General features: G+C 44.3%; 1 protein-coding gene across 1 annotated transcript in view; it reads left to right on the forward strand.

Moving 5' to 3' along the window:
* Positions 1 to 8,067, forward strand: part of LOC141117108 (melanoma inhibitory activity protein 2-like) — a gene marked incomplete in the record, with an annotated part of 86,209 nt that extends 78,142 nt beyond the window's left edge. The window contains 4 exon segments of the mRNA XM_073609730.1: positions 51 to 185; positions 852 to 919; positions 4,378 to 4,588; positions 7,576 to 8,067. Coding sequence (XP_073465831.1) covers positions 51 to 185; positions 852 to 919; positions 4,378 to 4,588; positions 7,576 to 7,748 — 587 coding nt within the window.
* Positions 8,068 to 17,633: the final 9,566 nt, after the last annotated feature.

The raw sequence follows: 17,633 nt of genomic DNA on the forward strand, positions 1-17,633 counted from the left end.
TTGATTTTGTATTATTGATTTGATTCTGTTTTTTCCCATGCTGTACCCAGGCTTACCATTCCCAGAGCACCATTTCCCACCCAGACGACCGGACCGATTTTATCATTACCCGCCACCGTCCGGTAGATTCTCTGGTCCCGCCGAACTGACCAGAAATCAGGGAAAACCTTTCATGGACTCACAGGGTGAGTTTTTCTTCAGCTGCTTAGCCATACTTCTTTTCACCGCAAGACGTTCTCATTATTCCAGTTTAAATGACGGACAGCATCATTGACCCTCCTGGCTCTCATTGACCCCCCCCCCCCCAGGTTTCTCATTGACCCCCCCCCCCAGGTTTCTCATTGACCCCCCCCCCCAGGTTTCTCATTGACCCCCCCCCCCAGGTTTCTCATTGACCCCCCCCCCCAGGTTTCTCATGGACCCCCCCCAGGTTTCTCATGGACCCCCCCCAGGTTTCTCATTGACCCCCCCCCCCCAGGTTTCTCATTGACCCCCCCCCCCCAGGTTTCTCATTGACCCCCCCCCCCCCCAGGTTTCTCATTGACCCCCCCCCCCAGGTTTCTCATTGACCCCCCCCCCAGGTTTCTCATTGACCCCCCCCCCCCCCCCAGGTTTCTTATTGACCCCCCCCCCCCCCCAGGTTTCTCATTGACCCCCCAGGACATCAAAGTCACATGACAAGTCATACCCCCATGTTTTCCAAGGATAACCATTCATATATGTGCGACTTAATTACGCAGCAACTTCAAAGTAATTCATAAGATATATAAGTGTGTAAAAAATCTAGATAATCTAAAAGAAGTTAGGACTTGGTTTTTTAATAAATCTTTTATTTTTTTTTTTCCTGACAGATGGGCGATCTTCTCCAGAATTTAAATCGAGGGGTAACACAAGCAGGGACGGGCCAGAAGAAGCCAATGTAAGCATGTTGGGGGTCTTATAGGACTGTTCTGTATAAAGGCTCCCTAGGACCCCATATTATTTCACTTACCTCTTCGCACAGCTAATGCTTCCCACCCACGCTCTCTCCCAGGGCATTGGGCCCCTGTGTATCCTCAGCAAAAAGGCCAATATATATATATATATATATATATATATATATATATATATATATATATATATATATATATATATATATATATATGAGAGAGAGAGAGATATTTTATTGCATTTAAGTGTAAATGTGAGATTTGGGGTCTTTTTGACCCCAGATCTCACATTTAAAGAGGTCCTGTCATGCTTTTTTTTTTTTTTTTTTTCTGTTAGTAAGGATGTTAAGTGATCCAAAAATTTTTTTTTTCAAAGGGTCAGTGTAAAAATAAAGAAATATTAAATAAATAAGAAAAAAATACATTTAAAGTGGTGTTCCGGCCAAAATGATAATTTTTAAATAAAAATACCCTTATAATACACAAGCTTAATGTATTCTAGTAAAGTTAGTCTGTAAACTAAGGTCTGTTTTGTTAGTTTATAGCAGTAGTTTGTTATTTTATAAACTTACAGCAGGCCGTGGCCATCTTAAGTGTGGGCATCTGAAGCCAGACTGTATTTCTTCCTGGATCTCATCCTTGCAGGTCTCGCACATGCTCAGTGCAGCACAAGCAGTGTAATAGGTTTCAGGTCAGGTTTCCATAGAAACGGCAGTTTCAGAGGAAGTTGCCGCCCCTTCCCAGAAGGCATTGCAAACAGGAAATGATGCGATGGGCCGCGGCCAGGGAGGAGGAAGTGAAAAATGAATACAGCAGATATACAGGAGGTGCTGAGAAAAAAAATTTAAAAATATCCAATTTGTTTACAGTGTGCAGTTTAGTGAGGGATGCTGAAGAGTTGTAAAAGTGGGTGGAACTCCACTTTAAAGCGACACGTCCCACCGAGCTCGCGCGCAGAAGCGAGCGCATACGTCGCGCCCTCATATGTAAACGGTGTGCAAACCACACATGTGAGGTATCGCCGCGATCGGTAGAGCGAGAGCAATAATTCTAGCCCTAGACCTCCTCTACAACTCAAAACCGATAACCTGTAGAAATTTTTAAACGTCACCTATGGAGATTTTTAAGGGCGCAATTCTGAAGCATGACATGTTGGGTATCCATTTACTCGACGTAACATCATCTTTCACAGTATAAAAAAAAAATTGGGCTAACTTTACTGTTTTCTATTTTTTTTTTTTTTTTTTTTAAAGTGTATATTTTCCCCAAGAAATTGCGTTTGTAAGACCGCTGCGCAAATACAGTGTGACCGCCATTTTATTCTCTAGGGTGTCTGAAAGAAAATATATAATGTTTGGGGGGTTCTAAGTAAGTTTCTAGCAAAAAAAAAAAAGATTTTTAATTCGTAAACGCCAAGTGTAAAAAATAGGCCTGGTCCTTAAGTGGTTAAAGCAAATAGAATGCACTGGCAAATCCACCTGGTGCCATAACACTAACGCGTTTCACTCCAGAAGAAGAGCTTAACACCTTGTGCTATAGGCTGGGCAGGAGCAGTGTTTGTTGTTCTGGAGGGACATCATCTGACGTTCTTCTTTCAGTAGGGAAGGCATTGTTCCTGCAAAGCAAGGAACATGGATCAGTGCCTTCCTCTAGTTAAAGCACCTCCCCATTGGATTTGATTGACAGCAGCAGGAGCCAATGGCTGCGCTGCTATCAGTCTATCCAATCAAGAGCCGAGAACTGTGGGCAGAGGAAGAGCTTGTCTCCGGCGTGGGAAATTCCAGGGCTTAGGTAAGTGAAACGGGGGGGGGGGGGGCGGTCACTGCCAGGTGTTTTTTCACCTTAAAGCATAGGCTGCATTAAGGTGAAAAAACATGAAACACCTTTAAGCGCCTCTGGTGGAGTGAAACGCGTTAGTGTTGTGTGTCAGTCGGCTCTCGGTCATGATCTGGAGTTGGTAGGACAGGCTACTGACCATGTGACAGCTAATGACAGTGGTCACATGATCAGGACTTCCATCCTGCATACCTGGGCATAAGGACCTACTTAAAGGGAAGCAGGGCTAGGTGGGAAGTGTGACGGACTCCGGACACCTTGTTGGGTATCTCCGCCTCAGTTGCTGGAACACGAGACCGATGGATCTGGCTAAGTCACCCCAAGAACTAGGCAGTAGCAGTTTTGGAGTAAGCAGTTAACATGGTCCTCCTGCTAACTAATACTAACCAATGGCCAACCATCTGCCGGCCCGTTCCCGCAAATCACCGTAGCTGTACGTCGGCTCCTTTTTAAGAGCCAAAGCAGGTGCGCGCCCGCTGCACAGTGGGGGACCCAATGGGCATGTCCGCCGGCCACCCGTAGATCGTGTGAAAGAGCCAGAACGGGGATCTGTCAATGTAAACTGACAGATCCTCGTTCTTACAGGGGAGGAGAGACAGATCTGCTGTTCCTAGTGATTAGGAACAGCGATCTCTCTCCTCCTCCAGTCAGTCCCCTCCCCCCACAGTTAGAAACAGCTCCCAGGGAACACTTAACCCCTTGATCGCCCCCTAGTGTTAACTCCCTTCCCTGCCAGTGACATTTTATACAGTAATCAGTCGCTGTAGAAGTGTCAATGGTCCCAAAAAAAGTGTTAAGTGTCCGATCTGTCCGCCGCAATCCCACTAAAAATCGCAGATCACCGCCATTACTAGTAAAAAAAAAAAATAATAATAAAATGCCATAAATCTATCCATTTTGTAGACGCTATAACTTTTGCGCAAACCAATCAATATACGCTTATTGCAATTTTTTTTTTTTCATCAAAAATATGTAGAATACATATTGGCCTAAACTGACAATTTTTTTTTTTTTTTTTAATTTTTTTTTCTTTTTTTGGATATAGTAAAAAAAAAAAAAAAATAATAATATAAAATATATATATATATATATATATATATATATATATATATATATATATATATATATATATATATATATATAGTAAAAAAATAATATAATAAATATATATATATATATATATATATATATATATAATTTTATATTATTTTTTTTTTTTTTTTTTTTTTTTACTATATCCAAAAAAAAAAAAAATTGTCAGTTTAGGCCAATATGTATTCTTCTACATATTTTTGATGGAAAAAAAAAAAAAAATTTATTTTTTGTGCTATAAACAAAAAAAAAAAAAAATATATATATATATATATATATATTTTTGTTTATAGCACAAAAAATAAAAACCGCAGAAGTGATCAAATACCACTAAAAGAAATCTCTATTTGTGGGGGGAAAAAAAGGACGTCAATTTTGTTTAGGACGCGCAATTGTCAGCTAAAGCGGCGCAGTGCCGTGTCGCAAAAAATGGCCTAGTCATTAAGGGGGTAAAACCTTCCAGTCCTTAAGTCGTTAAATTTATTTATTTATTTATTTTTTTTGTCATTTCTCATTCCAGAACGTTCCTGGAGCCCCCACAACGGAAGGTGAAGCGGTGGATGGAGCACCAACAGAATACCACATGCACCTTCCCCCACAAATGAGAGTGCCATTATTACCTATGGATCCTAGAACGCCTTTCTTTAGGAGACCCTTCCCTATGCCCCCACCCCCGATGGACATGTACGGACCTCCTGGCTACCCGGGTTTTCCACCGCCGCATATTGCAAGTAAGGGCCCATCTGTGTGCACATCATGTGTGCTCTGTATAGAGAAGTTGCTTAAAGTGGACCTGAACTCCAAAAAGTGAAGATTTGCTACCCTATAGGGAACGTCTACAAATGTTAACCGTGCCTAAGCAGCACCCTAAAAGATTTTCTTGTCTTAAAGTCGTTCTACACCCTGTATAACCACTTTTACCTACAGGTAGGCCTATATTAAGGCCTGTATTAAGGCTTACCTGTAGGTGCTGGAAATATCTCCTAAACCTCCACGGTTTAGGAGATATTTACAAAAAAAGCCATGGGCCAATGACTACGGCGCATGCGCACTTTAGAAAGGGCAGATCGTGCCGTTTCTAAAGGGGGTCATGCCATGAATGACGGCTCCCGCATGCGCGGGAGTGGCGTCACAGGACTCTGGTCAGTCACAGAGCAGAGTTCGCGGCCCCGGAAGGAAGAAGGGTGAAGATGGACGCTCGCTGCTAGTGGGGGCAGCGGTGACATCGCAGGCTTCGGTTTCGGGTGACACATAATGGGCTAGTATGCGATGCACACTAGCCCATTATGCTTTTACCTTTGCAGGGAAATGAAGAGGAAGTAAAAACCCATCAGGTTCTATATGCTCTGTGCCCGAGGACAACGTGAAAAGGCCAATTAGGGCGTCGGGCTCTGGTCACGTGCTTGTAAGGGGGTGACACACCTAGTGGAGACCTGTTGGTCTGGCGCCCCACACAATGCACAGCCACACACGGGGCGATTTTTGATTTTTTGATGAATGAAGGTTAGGGGGTTGATTGTGTGGGCGATGGGAGGGGGCGCAGCGCCCCTTGGGGACCAGCTGCCACTGCTTGCGCACCCCCACCCATACAAGCCACATTTGTGGAGAATTTGTGATCTTGTCACATGCACACAATGACCACTCTTTGTCAGAGTTGCTGTAGGCCTCTTGGTCGTCTCTCTGACCAGTTTTCCTTCTGGCTCCTTCATCCAGTTTGGAGCGACGTCCCGATCCCGGGAGAGTCTGTTGTACCAAATACCTTCCACTTCTTAATATTAGACTTAATTGTGCTTCTAGGCATTGATGACGCTTTTGTATCCATCTCCTGAGCTTCCCCTGATTTGTTCATTACCCGACTTAGTTGGGGTAGGTGGAACACTTTGGAGGTGGGTCAGCCACACCTCTTGACCTCTGGGGGACCCGCCTGCTGACCTTTTTGGAGGAGGTCCCTATTCCAATCCCTGAGTCCTAACCTTGTTCTTCAAGGGGAAACCCTAACCCCTACTTGTGCCTGTCCACAACTTTTATCCGGAAGATCCCAGTGACAGTGCTTTGCCACCCATAGCTGATTGTTTGCTTCAGTTGCACTACCAGAGACTGAAATGCTCCAGGAAAGCTCCTTTTCATGCTGAGCTAATCAAAATGACCACAGCTGATCACAGTTGAAAGTCAAATGGTTTTATGCGCCATTGAGAAGGTGATTAGCTACACCTGATTAACCCCACGCAGCACATTCATGTGTATGATTTAGATCAGGGATATGCGATTAGTGGACCTCCAGCTGCTGCAGAACTACAAGTCCCATGAGGCATAGCAAGACTCTGACAGCCACAAACATGACACCCAGAGGCAAAGGCATGATGGGACTTGTAGTTTTGCAACAGCTGGAGGTCCGCTAATTGCATATCCCTGATTTAGATTATTTGACTAAGGCCCTTCTCCCCCCCGATCGCTCAGTTTGGCCGGGTGGCCCGCTCTAGGAAAAGTCCTGGTGGTTCAAAACTTCTTCCATTTATGGATGATGGAGGCCACTGTGCTTCGTTGGGACCTTCAATGCTGTAGAATTTTTTCTGTACCCTTCCCCCGATCTGTGCCTCCATACAATCCTGTCTCCGAGGTCTACAGACAATTCCTTGGTCTTCATGGCTTGGTTTGTGCTCTGACATGCACTGTTACCTGTGGGACCTTCTATAGACAGGTGTGTGCCTTTCCAAATCATGTCCAATCAACTGAATTTACCACAGGTGGACTCCAATCAAGTTGTAGAAACATCTCAAGGATGATCAGTGGAAACAGGAGGTACCTGAGCTCAATGTGTCATGGCAAAGGCTGTGATGCTTATGTACATGGGAGGAGCCTGTGATGCTTATGTACAGGGGAGGGGCCTGTGATGCTTATGTACAGGGGAGGGGCCTGTGATGCTTATGTACAGGGGAGGGGCCTGTGATGCTTATGTACAGGGGAGGGGCCTGTGATGCTTATGTACAGGGGAGGGGCCTGTGATGCTTATGTACAGGGGAGGGGCCTGTGATGCTTATGTACAGGGGAGGGGCCTGTGATGCTTATGTACAGGGGAGGGGCCTGTGATGCTTATGTACAGGGGAGGGGCCTGTGATGCTTATGTACAGGGGAGGGGCCTGTGATGCTTATGTACAGGGGAGGGGCCTGTGATGCTTATGTACAGGGGAGGGGCCTGTGATGCTTATGTACAGGGGAGGGGCCTGTGATGCTTATGTACAGGGGAGGGGCCTGTGATGCTTATGTACAGGGGAGGGGCCTGTGATGCTTATGTACAGGGGAGGGGCCTGTGATGCTTATGTACAGGGGAGGGGCCTGTGATGCTTATGTACAGGGGAGGGGCCTGTGATGCTTATGTACAGGGGAGGGGCCTGTGATGCTTATGTACAGGGGAGGAGCCTGTGATGCTTATGTACAGGGGAGGAGCCTGTGATGCTTATGTACAGGGGAGGAGCCTGTGATGCTTATGTACATGGGATTTGTTTTGTTCTTTATTTTTAAGAAATTTGCAAAGATTTCAAACAAACTTATTTCACGTTGTCATTATGGGGGGATTGTTTGTAGAACTTTGAGGAAAATAATGAATTTAATCCATTTTGGAATAAGGCTGTAACATAATATGTGGAAAAAGTGAAGCGTTGTGAATACTTTCCCTGTCTCGATAATTTGATCTTTTTTTTTTTTCTCTCTTCTACTCTAGTGAGAGGTCCTCTACCACCGCAACGCTTCCCTTCTTATCCAATGCCCGCCGAAGCCTTCTACCCCCCACAGCACATACAGCCTCCGCCCCGAGGTGACCATCCTTCAGAGACGCAGCCTGTGCCTCCGCCCCCCAGCGACTCCTCCCACAACCTTCCCGAAACACAAACTTGATATCGCCGTCCTAGAAAAAAAAAAAGACTGTCCGAGATAAATGAATTATAGGATATTATATTTATAGTTTTGGTTCAGAAGATATTATTTTAGCATCTGTTAAAAAGATTTAAAAAAAAGATAATTTAACTGTGAATAAGAAGTCTGAACGCCAAAGCATGCGGAATTTTATTTTGCTTTTAATTTGACCGTTTTGTTTAGAATGTAAGCAACGCGTTGTTCTTTATTTTTAAGAGAGAATTTTAGAATATGCATAAAAGAAGCAGATTATATTCCGTAGAAGGCTGCTATGAATAAAGTCTAGTCTTTTTGTATGTGAGTTCTTTATTGTTGGCTTTAATCATTTTGTTTTAACAAGTGCATCTCTGGAAGGTTTTACCCCACCTTCAATTAAAGAAGGAGATACACACACCCCAATAAAAATTGTGACTTTAACGGCAGCAAAGTACAAAAATACAATATAATTTATTAGACAAATGTACATGTATACAAATATGGATTTTCAAACTAATAAAAAATTGATGACAAAAGGTAATGAATTCCCGTTTAGATCCAGATGGACCGACGCGTTTCAGGAAACAATACGTCTCTTCGTCAGGGGCATTAGTCAGGAAGGAAACCTACTGTACAGTAAAGATCAAATACATTTGATGAGTAATAATTTACATCAGTTGCTTCAAAAAGGACATACAGCATAGAAAAGGCATAAAATGCATACCCAAAATGATCATTATGAGAGTTCACAGCTGGACCAATGGCGATAACTGCATTGTCAACATACACCACCTATGTCGACATGTATGTTACTCATCAATGAATTTGATCTTTACTGTACAGTGTGTTTCCTTCCTGACTAATGCCCCTGAGGAAGGGATGTATTGTGTCCCGAAACGCGTCGGACCATCTATATCTACACGGGAATTTATTACCTTTTGTCATCTATTTTTTTATTGGTTTGAAAATCCATATTTGTATATATGTACATTTTGTCTAATAAATTATATTGTATTTTTGTACTTAGCTGCCGTTAAAGTCCCAATTTTTATGGCGCGGGGGGGGGTATCTCCTTTAATTAACTGCATTAGGGATGTTGGCAGCCTTAAATTGGTATAGTTGGATGGTCTCTCTTTATTTTTACCTCACCTTCATGACCAGGCCATCTTTTGCGATACGGCACTGCATTGCTTTAACCACTTGCCGACCGGCTCATGCACATTTACGTCAGTAAAACGGTTCGTTACCACAAAACCACGTACTGGTATGTCAGCCCCTTTCACCACTTCAAGACCGCCGCACGACGATGTACGTCCAAACTTTGAACGGGGATATCGTTGTTATGGCAGCAGCTAGCTGCCATAACCCCGGTATCCCCGTATTCGTGCGGCAGCCGGCTTTCTGATAAAAGTGGTCCCTGCGGCGGATTCGCCGCAAGATCACTTTTAATGGTGGCGGGAGAGGGCCCCCCCTCCTGCCGCGATCCGCTACCCTCCGCTGCTTACTGGAGCCGTCGGTAGCGGCGGAGGCGATCGCGTCCTATCCTGTGGTGTGTCTGGAGACGAGTGAGGCTAAGATGGCGCTCACTCGTCTCCATGACACTGCTGGGCGGTAGCGACGTCAAAACGTCATTTCCGTCCACGCTTCTTAAAGGCACATTTTTTTTCAAATGTAATTTTTCTAAATTACTTTTTTTTTTTTTTTATTGCATTTTAGTGTAAATATGAGATCTGATGTCTTTTTGACCCCCAGATCTCATATTTAAGAGGACCTGTCATGCTTTTTTTCTATTACATGGGATGTTTACATTCCTTGTAATAGGAATAAAAGTGACACCATTTTTTTTTTTTTTTTTAAACAGTGTAAAAATAAATAAAATATTGTAAAATTAAAAAAAATTTTTTTTAAAACCCCCCTGTCCTGACGAGCTCACGCGCAGAAGCGAACGCATACGCGAGTAGCGCCCACGTATGAAAACGGTGGTCAAAACACAGGTATCGCAGCGACCGGTAGAGCGAGAGCAATAATTCTAGCCCTAGACCTCCTCTGTACCGCAAAATATGCAACCTGTAGAATTTTTTTAAACGTCGCCTATGGAGATTGAGGGTAAAAGTTTGACGCCATTCCACGAGCGGGCGCAATTTTCAAGCGTGACATGTTGGGTATCAATTTACTTGGCGTAACATTATATTTCACAATATAAAAAAAAATTGGGCTAACTTTACTGTTGTCTTATTTTTTTATTCAAAAAAGTGCGCTTTTAAGGCCGCTGCGCAAATACGGTGCAAAAAAAAGTATTGCAATGACCGCCATTTTATTCTCTAGGGTGTTAGAAGAAAAAATATATATAATGTTTGGGGGTTTTAAGTAATTTTCTACCAGAAAAACCTGTTTTAAACACCTAAAATCCAAAACGAGGCTGGTCCTTAAGTGGATAAGAGCAGGTGCACGTGCGCTCCCCCTGCACGGTGGGGGAACCCAATGCGCGTGGCCGGCGGGCGTGATCAGCACCTCACGGGCACGAGAGCCAGAACGGGGATGTGTGTGTGTGTGTGTGTGTGTGTGTATATATATATTTTCACACACACACACACACAATATATATATACATACACACAAATCCCGTTCTGACAGGACAAGAGACACATATCTGATGTTTGTAGTAATTACGAACAGCGATATGTCTCCTCCCCCCACAGTAAGAAACACTCACAAGGGAACACATTCAACCCCTTCATCACCCCCTAGTGTTAACCCCTTCCCTGCCAGTGACATTTACACAGTAATCACTGCATTTTTATAGCACTGATCTCTGTATAAGTGTCAATGGTCCCAAAAATGTGTCCAATCTGTCCGCCGCAGTACCGCTAAAAATCGCTGATCGCCGCCATTACTAGTAAAAAAAAAAATATATGTAGAAGAATACATATTAGCCTAAACTGATAAAGAAATGTTTTTTTTTAAAAAAAAACATTTTTGGGGATATTTATTATAGCAAAAAGTAAAAAATGTTTTTTCTTTTCCAAAATTGTCGCCTTTTTTTTTTTTGTAGCGCAAAAAAAAAGCAAAACGGCAGAGGTGATCAAATACCACCAAAAGAAAGCTCTATTTTTCGGAAAAAAGGCGTCGATTTTGTTTGGGTACAACGTCGTACGACCACGCAATTGTCAAATGGCATGGTCATTAACGGGGTAGATCTTCCAGTCTGTAAGTGGTTAACAATTGCGCGGTCGTGCGACGCTGTACCCACATAAAATCTATGTCATTTTTTTTCCCCACAAATAGAGCTTTCTTTTGGTGGTATTTGATCCCCTCTGCGTTTTTTTTGTTTATGGCGCAAAAAAAAAAAAAAAAAAAAAATCGACAATTTAAAAAAAAACAAAAAACGTTTTGCTATAAAACACATCCAATAAAATTTTTTTAGAAAATCTAATTTCTTCATAAATTTAGGCCAATATGTATTCTACTCTACTACATATTTTCGGTAAAAAAAAAATACAAAAAGTGTATATTGATTGGTGCGCGTCTACAAACTATGAGAAAGATTTGTGGACTTTTTTTGTTTTTTTTACTAGTAATGGCGGCGATCAGTGATTTTTAGCAGGATTGCGGCAGACAAATTTGACACTTGACACTTTTTGGGGACCAGTGACACCAATACAGTGATATAAAAATGCACTGATCAATGTATAAATGACACTGGCAGGGAAGGGGTCAAGTGTGCTCCTGTGGGGGGATGCACTGGAGGAAAAGAGAGATCCGTGTTTCAGCTTGGCAGAAACACAAGATCTCTCTTTTCGTACCTGACAGAACAGCGGTCTGCCTTGTTTACATAGGCAGACTGCCGTTCTGCCTTTCCTCCGAACGAGCGGCGGGTTTCCGGCGCCCATCGCAGCCACCAGACCCGCTGATTGGACACAGCGGGAGCGGCGAACGACTCCCCAGATGCACGTACATGTACGTGGTTTTGTGCAGCCGGGCCACCCTGCCGCAGTATATATGCGGTGGGCAGAGCGGAAGCGGTTAAATGGCAACTCTGGGCACTTTTACCCCCCCTCCCCACCTTCCTGCTCAGGCCAATTTTCAGCGCTCTCACACTTTGAATGACAATTGTTCGGTCATGCAGCATTGTACCCGTATGACATTCTTGTCTTTTTTTTTTTGTGAAAAAGATTTTTTTTTGTTCTGTGTTTCGGTTATAAAAGTATAACAGGTATTAATCGGGATATTTGTCCAGGAAACGATCTCACGCTGTAGAACAAACCACCTGTTTTGAATATAGAACAGGAGACCAAGGTTCGCTGATGACAGAACCTTCCAGAAGGTGTAAAAAAAAAAATCTTCACCAACGCCTGAAGACTGGGGTTCCTTTGGGGGCGAACAGTTTTGTCTGCTTGGAAACGTGATCCACAATGGAGGAGGAAGCATCTGAGGTAGCCTGAAAAGAGACTGGGGGGGGTAAAGAGGGTACCTTGAAGAGGATGACCCCCTCAACACACAATTGTGCAGCTGCTGAGAAATGGGTCAATCCTTGAACAAGGGAAAGGGATACTGGAGTCAGGAAGCTGTAGATTCTTCTATAACAGAACTATTCAGGTCCAAGCTGCCGGTAGGCAATGAAAAGCTCCAAATCTTGGAGATGTTTGTACAATCAGGAAGACACTGGTCACTATCACCCAACAATGACCGTTTCCACAGGTGGTCATCTGAGTGTCCCACAATTTGTGGCCCTTGAGAAGGGACAGGGACAAGACTGGAGGGTTAGAACCGTAGGAGGAGAACGCTCAATAAGCCTAGGTTCACATTGATGCGATTTGACATGCTAATAGATATTGCAGGCAATGGCACCGTCTGAATCAGTGCGACGCCACACCGATTCCCAAAAGTAGTTTCTGTACTACTTTTGGCAAATTAGGGGTTGCGATTTCAATAGACATCTGTGCTGGAACCCGCACAGATGTCTCTGAACTCGTCCCTAAAGTCGGACTGACATGCGGGTATAAAACCATGTGAGTTCAGCTGAACGCGCACGATTTCAATCCCACTGTCAGTGTGAACCTAGGCTCAATATTATTTTTCGCTGACCACAATGGTTAGAGGGCTTTTCTGGGAATTAACATGGTGGTACATCTGGTGGATACCATGCAAAACTGTTGGACTTGCAAGTCTCAAAAAGAGACAGTTTTCCTAAGCTGGGATATAGCTCTTAGGACCAAACTGATACAGAAGTTAGGACAAGGCTCTTTAGGTCCAGCAGACAACAAGGGGACAGCAGTAGTATGTGTTAGTCTGTGCAGTCACACTGGAAGGATGACGGTGAGGAGCTGAAGAAAACGCTTTTAGCAAGGGTTTAGTCTGTAAACCTAAGTGGGCATTCTGCACCAAAATGCCTGAGGGCAAACTAATAAGCCACTAGTACTCAGAAAAGGATCCACCATTGTAGTGAAGAGATCGCATAGAAGCATTCAGCCCATTTTACCAGTTTGACAAAAGAAGGTCACAGCCTAGAAAAATGGCAAGAGTGGGGCCTACCAGTCCTAAGTTTTAATAAGGATTCTAATGGTCGATCTGTAAAATTCTTGACTATAAGGAAAGCCCTTTACCGACCTAGAGAGTGAATCACCTAAGGTGGGTAAATGGCAGATCCATATTGGGTTTAGTCCCGTGGTCTCTAAACTGGGGGTTGGATGTGGCCCTTTGCTTGTCTTTATCCCACCCTTGAGGCATTATTCCTGCAACTAACAAAAATGGAGCAAAAAGATTCTCACCGCACTGGTATGGATCCACACCAGGTGTAAACTTAGTTGTCTCCGAGAATAAAGAGCCCCAGGTGCTGGCTAATGCTGAGTCATGTTGAAAGTAGATGAGAAAATCCAGACAGCCGCACTCCAGGAAGATATAATTCAAAGACCATTTATTGTAAATTTTAAAAGCATATGGCATACAAGACACTGTGGCAGGGGGTACAGGCAATCAGCTAACGCGTTTCACACTTATGCTAAGTGCATGAGTAAGCACTTAGCATAAGTGCGAAACGCGTTAGCTGATTGCCTGTAACCCCTGCCACAGTGTCTTGTATGCCATATGCTTTTAAAATTTACAATAAATGGTCTTTGAATTATATCTTCCTGGAGTACGGCTGTCCGGATTTTCTCATCTACTAACAAAAATGGGGCACTATTTCTCCCACCGACACCAACTGTTGGAAGGCAACATGGTCTAATGTCATATTTCTGGAGTTTCTCTGTCAATGTTACTGTGTTTTTTTGGTAACAGTGTTTTGGGTATTATCCAGAGTTTGAATTGGATCCGGCTTAGATTACATATCTGTTTCCTATTCCCAAAGATCAGCCATGCTGATACTTGCAGCTCCATGGCTTTAAAGGGCGAAGGTCTGATAAGGTTGATACCAGGTCTAGAATGTAACAAATTGCACATCAAAGCTTTGTAGAGTTTAGGCCTCCATCTAAGCTGAACAAAAGCTATCCTATCAGTCTATCCTATGCGAGCGAGCTTCAAAAGGACCATAGCTGACAAGATGATTGATGAAGGTCCTGCTACAGAAGATCAAAGGGCCAGCTAAGATTGAAGATTGACCTAGGATACATGGACAATGCTGCCCCTAGAAGAGGCCAATGCAGAATGACGGAAAGTAATATAAGGTATTAAAAGGACTACCTCTTGGCAATAGCTCATTGGACAGGAGGCTAGTGTGGGCGGTTAGAAATGGGTCTGGGTGAATGTGTAAAAAGGGTACACAGTAGGGAATTCTCCCTTTTTTTCACTGGAGGCCCTCTGAGCCGCATGGCTCTGTCTCTACCCTTATCGCTCTTGGCTTGGGCCTGAGCCGCATGGCTTCCTCTCTGCCATCTGAGCCTAGCCTAATGATACAAAGCCTTGAGGAAAGCATTGTGAGAAGTATCTTTGATATTCTGATATTATGTGTTTTGTTGGTATATGTTTGTAATATCTTTCCATAGTATTTTATGTTAGCGTTTTCCTATTTTCTTGGGAAATAAATAAGACTTTGTTTTATTAAGCCGCATGCTTGGTCTCATAGCTAACCTTGTATTATTGTGATAACAGTAACATGTGATCAGAGTTTTAATAGACTAGCTAACTAGGGGATTAGACAAGTTGGTGCAATAGATAGAGGGAATCCGTAATCACCCTCAAATAATATTTTTTTGCACCAATTACTTCACCAACAATGGGGCACTATTCCTCCCACCGACACCTAACCAATGGGGCACTATTCCTCCCACCGACACCTAACCAATGATGGGGCATTATTCCTCCCACTGACCCCAACTATTTCTCCCCCCCCAATACCAAAAGATCAGACATTGTTTACTCCCACTGCCACAGTCCACCCGCCCCCACCCCGCCAAAAAGAAAATCAATTGATTCCCCCATCAACAGAGTCAGATCTCCAGGCGGAACCATTGCATTCTCCCAGCGGCAGGAATAACCGCACCTGCCGGGAAAACACAGTGATTACCACTATAAAAGCCCCTAGCAATAAACACATGTAAAATATGACAGGGTGATTTTAACCAAGCTGCTGAACTTGGGTACATTCAGCCCGCCCATACATGGTTCGAACCTTGGCCAGTTCCTGCTGAACCGTCTAAAACTCGAACTGTCTCTGGCCGGCTTTAAGTTCCTCAAAAAAAAAAAAAAAAAAAAAATCTTCTTAGGAAAGACACTGAGGTGACCCAAAATCAGAAATGGTCACTTCAGTTGATGGTTCAGCTACCTTCACAGCTGTGGGAGGAACAGCAATAGACTTTGCCACATTTACCAAGTTCCCCGCTGGTCCTGACCGCAGAGGTTCTAAGTGCTTTCCTACACCTTCCCCTGCAAAGTCTGGGTCGACTGTAGTAGAGGCCCCAGTCGAGCTAAGGAGGCCATTCATGACGAGGTAGACCATATAATCATAAGATTACAGGACACAGTACCCCGTAACCATTGCATTAGGGGAGTGTGAACTTGAGTCACCCCCTACATCTGTCTCTAAAAACAGACGACACGTTGCAAAAATGTGGCGGTAAGTCAACTAAGCTCAGAGCACGGGTAACCTCAGGTACTCACAAAACAGCTGGTGAGGGTAAGATAGCTAGAAGTGACTTAAAGTGTAAGTAAACCCTCCTATCGTTTTCAGCCAAGGAAGCTGCCATCTTTGCCTCTGTTTAATCTACAACTGCCATGATTCTCCACATGTGATCAGTTATGACACCAGCCATAGGATGGTTTGACAGTTTGGTTGAGAGCACAACCAATGGGAGTGTTACATTTTCTGCACGTGCCGGAAATGAAATTGTTTTATGCATGGGTTTACTTCCGCTTTAAATCACTGTAGATGGGCAGTAGGAACAAACTGAAAATCGGAGTTCCATGTGGCCTTTTGCAAATCAGAATAAGCAGCAGGGAGATACTTCCTTGACACTAGAGGGTAGGAAAGAGTGTAGAGTACACATGACACTCCGCCCAGTAGATGACAGCGTTCAGATCAACACTGTTTACCTCTTGAGCTGGAATTTTAATAGGTACCCAGCAATCCAAATGAGGCGGGTAGCTCCTCGTGCTCAAGCTGCCTATTCACAGAGTGAGGCTTCAGAGACAGAGCATACATTGAGGCAAGGCCAGCAGCTCTGGAAAGCGCTTCATGACTAACATGTTACCAGAATGGGGTCTGAGAGATGCCTTATGTGGAACCCAAAACTTGAAGGTCACTTCCAGGTGAGCCCTGCAACAGTCAGTCCAAAGGGGTTTATGCTGTTTGTAAAAGGTGTAATCCTGGGTCAGCCTACATTTATTTTTTTTTTTTGTTAGTGTCCAATCTTCCTGTCGACAGAAATATAACCTAATGGCATATACTTGCTATCACAGTCTAGGCACGAGAATAAAATTTAGACTTTTTGACTTACCTGTAAAATCCTTTCCCTCTGGTCATCTTCCAGAACAGCCCCTGAGATATGGCTCCTCCTCATGTGGGCAGGAAACCCATTGCCTTAACAAAAAGGCATTCCATCCAGTTGTTTCCTCCAGCGGGGGGGGGGGGTGGATACATTGATTTGTGCAGGTAACAAGAAGGGCAAGCAAGCATTAAAGCCTAACTTGGCAAGGAGGATAAAGCAAGGCATCTTGGAAGCTTACAGGACAATGAATGAAATGCCACCTGCATGGTTTACCATACACGCTACAAGGGCATTATCCGCTTCATGGGCAGATCTGTACAGCCGCTACCTGGTCTTTATTCAACATTTGTTGGTGACCCTGGAGGATTTGTGCAAGGCCACCGACTTTTCAGTTTACTTTCCAGCGGAAGAGCTGGCATTGGGGCAGAACATCAATGATCTCTGCCCAGCACCAACAGCAGCTTCAGCCTACCCGAGAGATGAGGCAGCTGGCCTTTCTCCCACACCGACAGACATGGAATTTCCTGCTAGCAGCATCTGTGGCTGAAGCGCTAGCAAGCGGACAGAGGGTCCAAGACCTCTGCCCCACACCTGCGGCAGTTCAAGGCCCTGGGTGAGAAGGTGGCAATCAGCCCCCCAGCAGCATATCAGGATCCAGGGGGAGAAGGGAGAGGAGGTGGTTGTCCTCACTTCCCAACGACAGTGTAGAAACTCAGGAGCGAAGGAAGTCATCCTTGCCCCACATCAGGAGTCTGGGAGATTGAGCAACCGGCTCATCTTCCCAGAAGCTGTCCTCCCTCCCCAACAGTTAGCCAGGGTGGAGGAAACCGTCTTCCTTCCCTCCCCAGCAAGGACCTGGCAAACCGTGCTAGAGAATGGTCATCCCAGCAGCCAGATGAGGGTACGGGAGATGGAGCAGCCGGCTCATCTCCCCAATGGCAGATACATAGTTCGGGAGAGAAGGTGGTCG

This window comes from Aquarana catesbeiana, linkage group LG13 (assembly GCF_042186555.1).
Source record: "Aquarana catesbeiana isolate 2022-GZ linkage group LG13, ASM4218655v1, whole genome shotgun sequence".
NCBI classification, from domain to species: domain Eukaryota; kingdom Metazoa; phylum Chordata; class Amphibia; order Anura; family Ranidae; genus Aquarana; species Aquarana catesbeiana.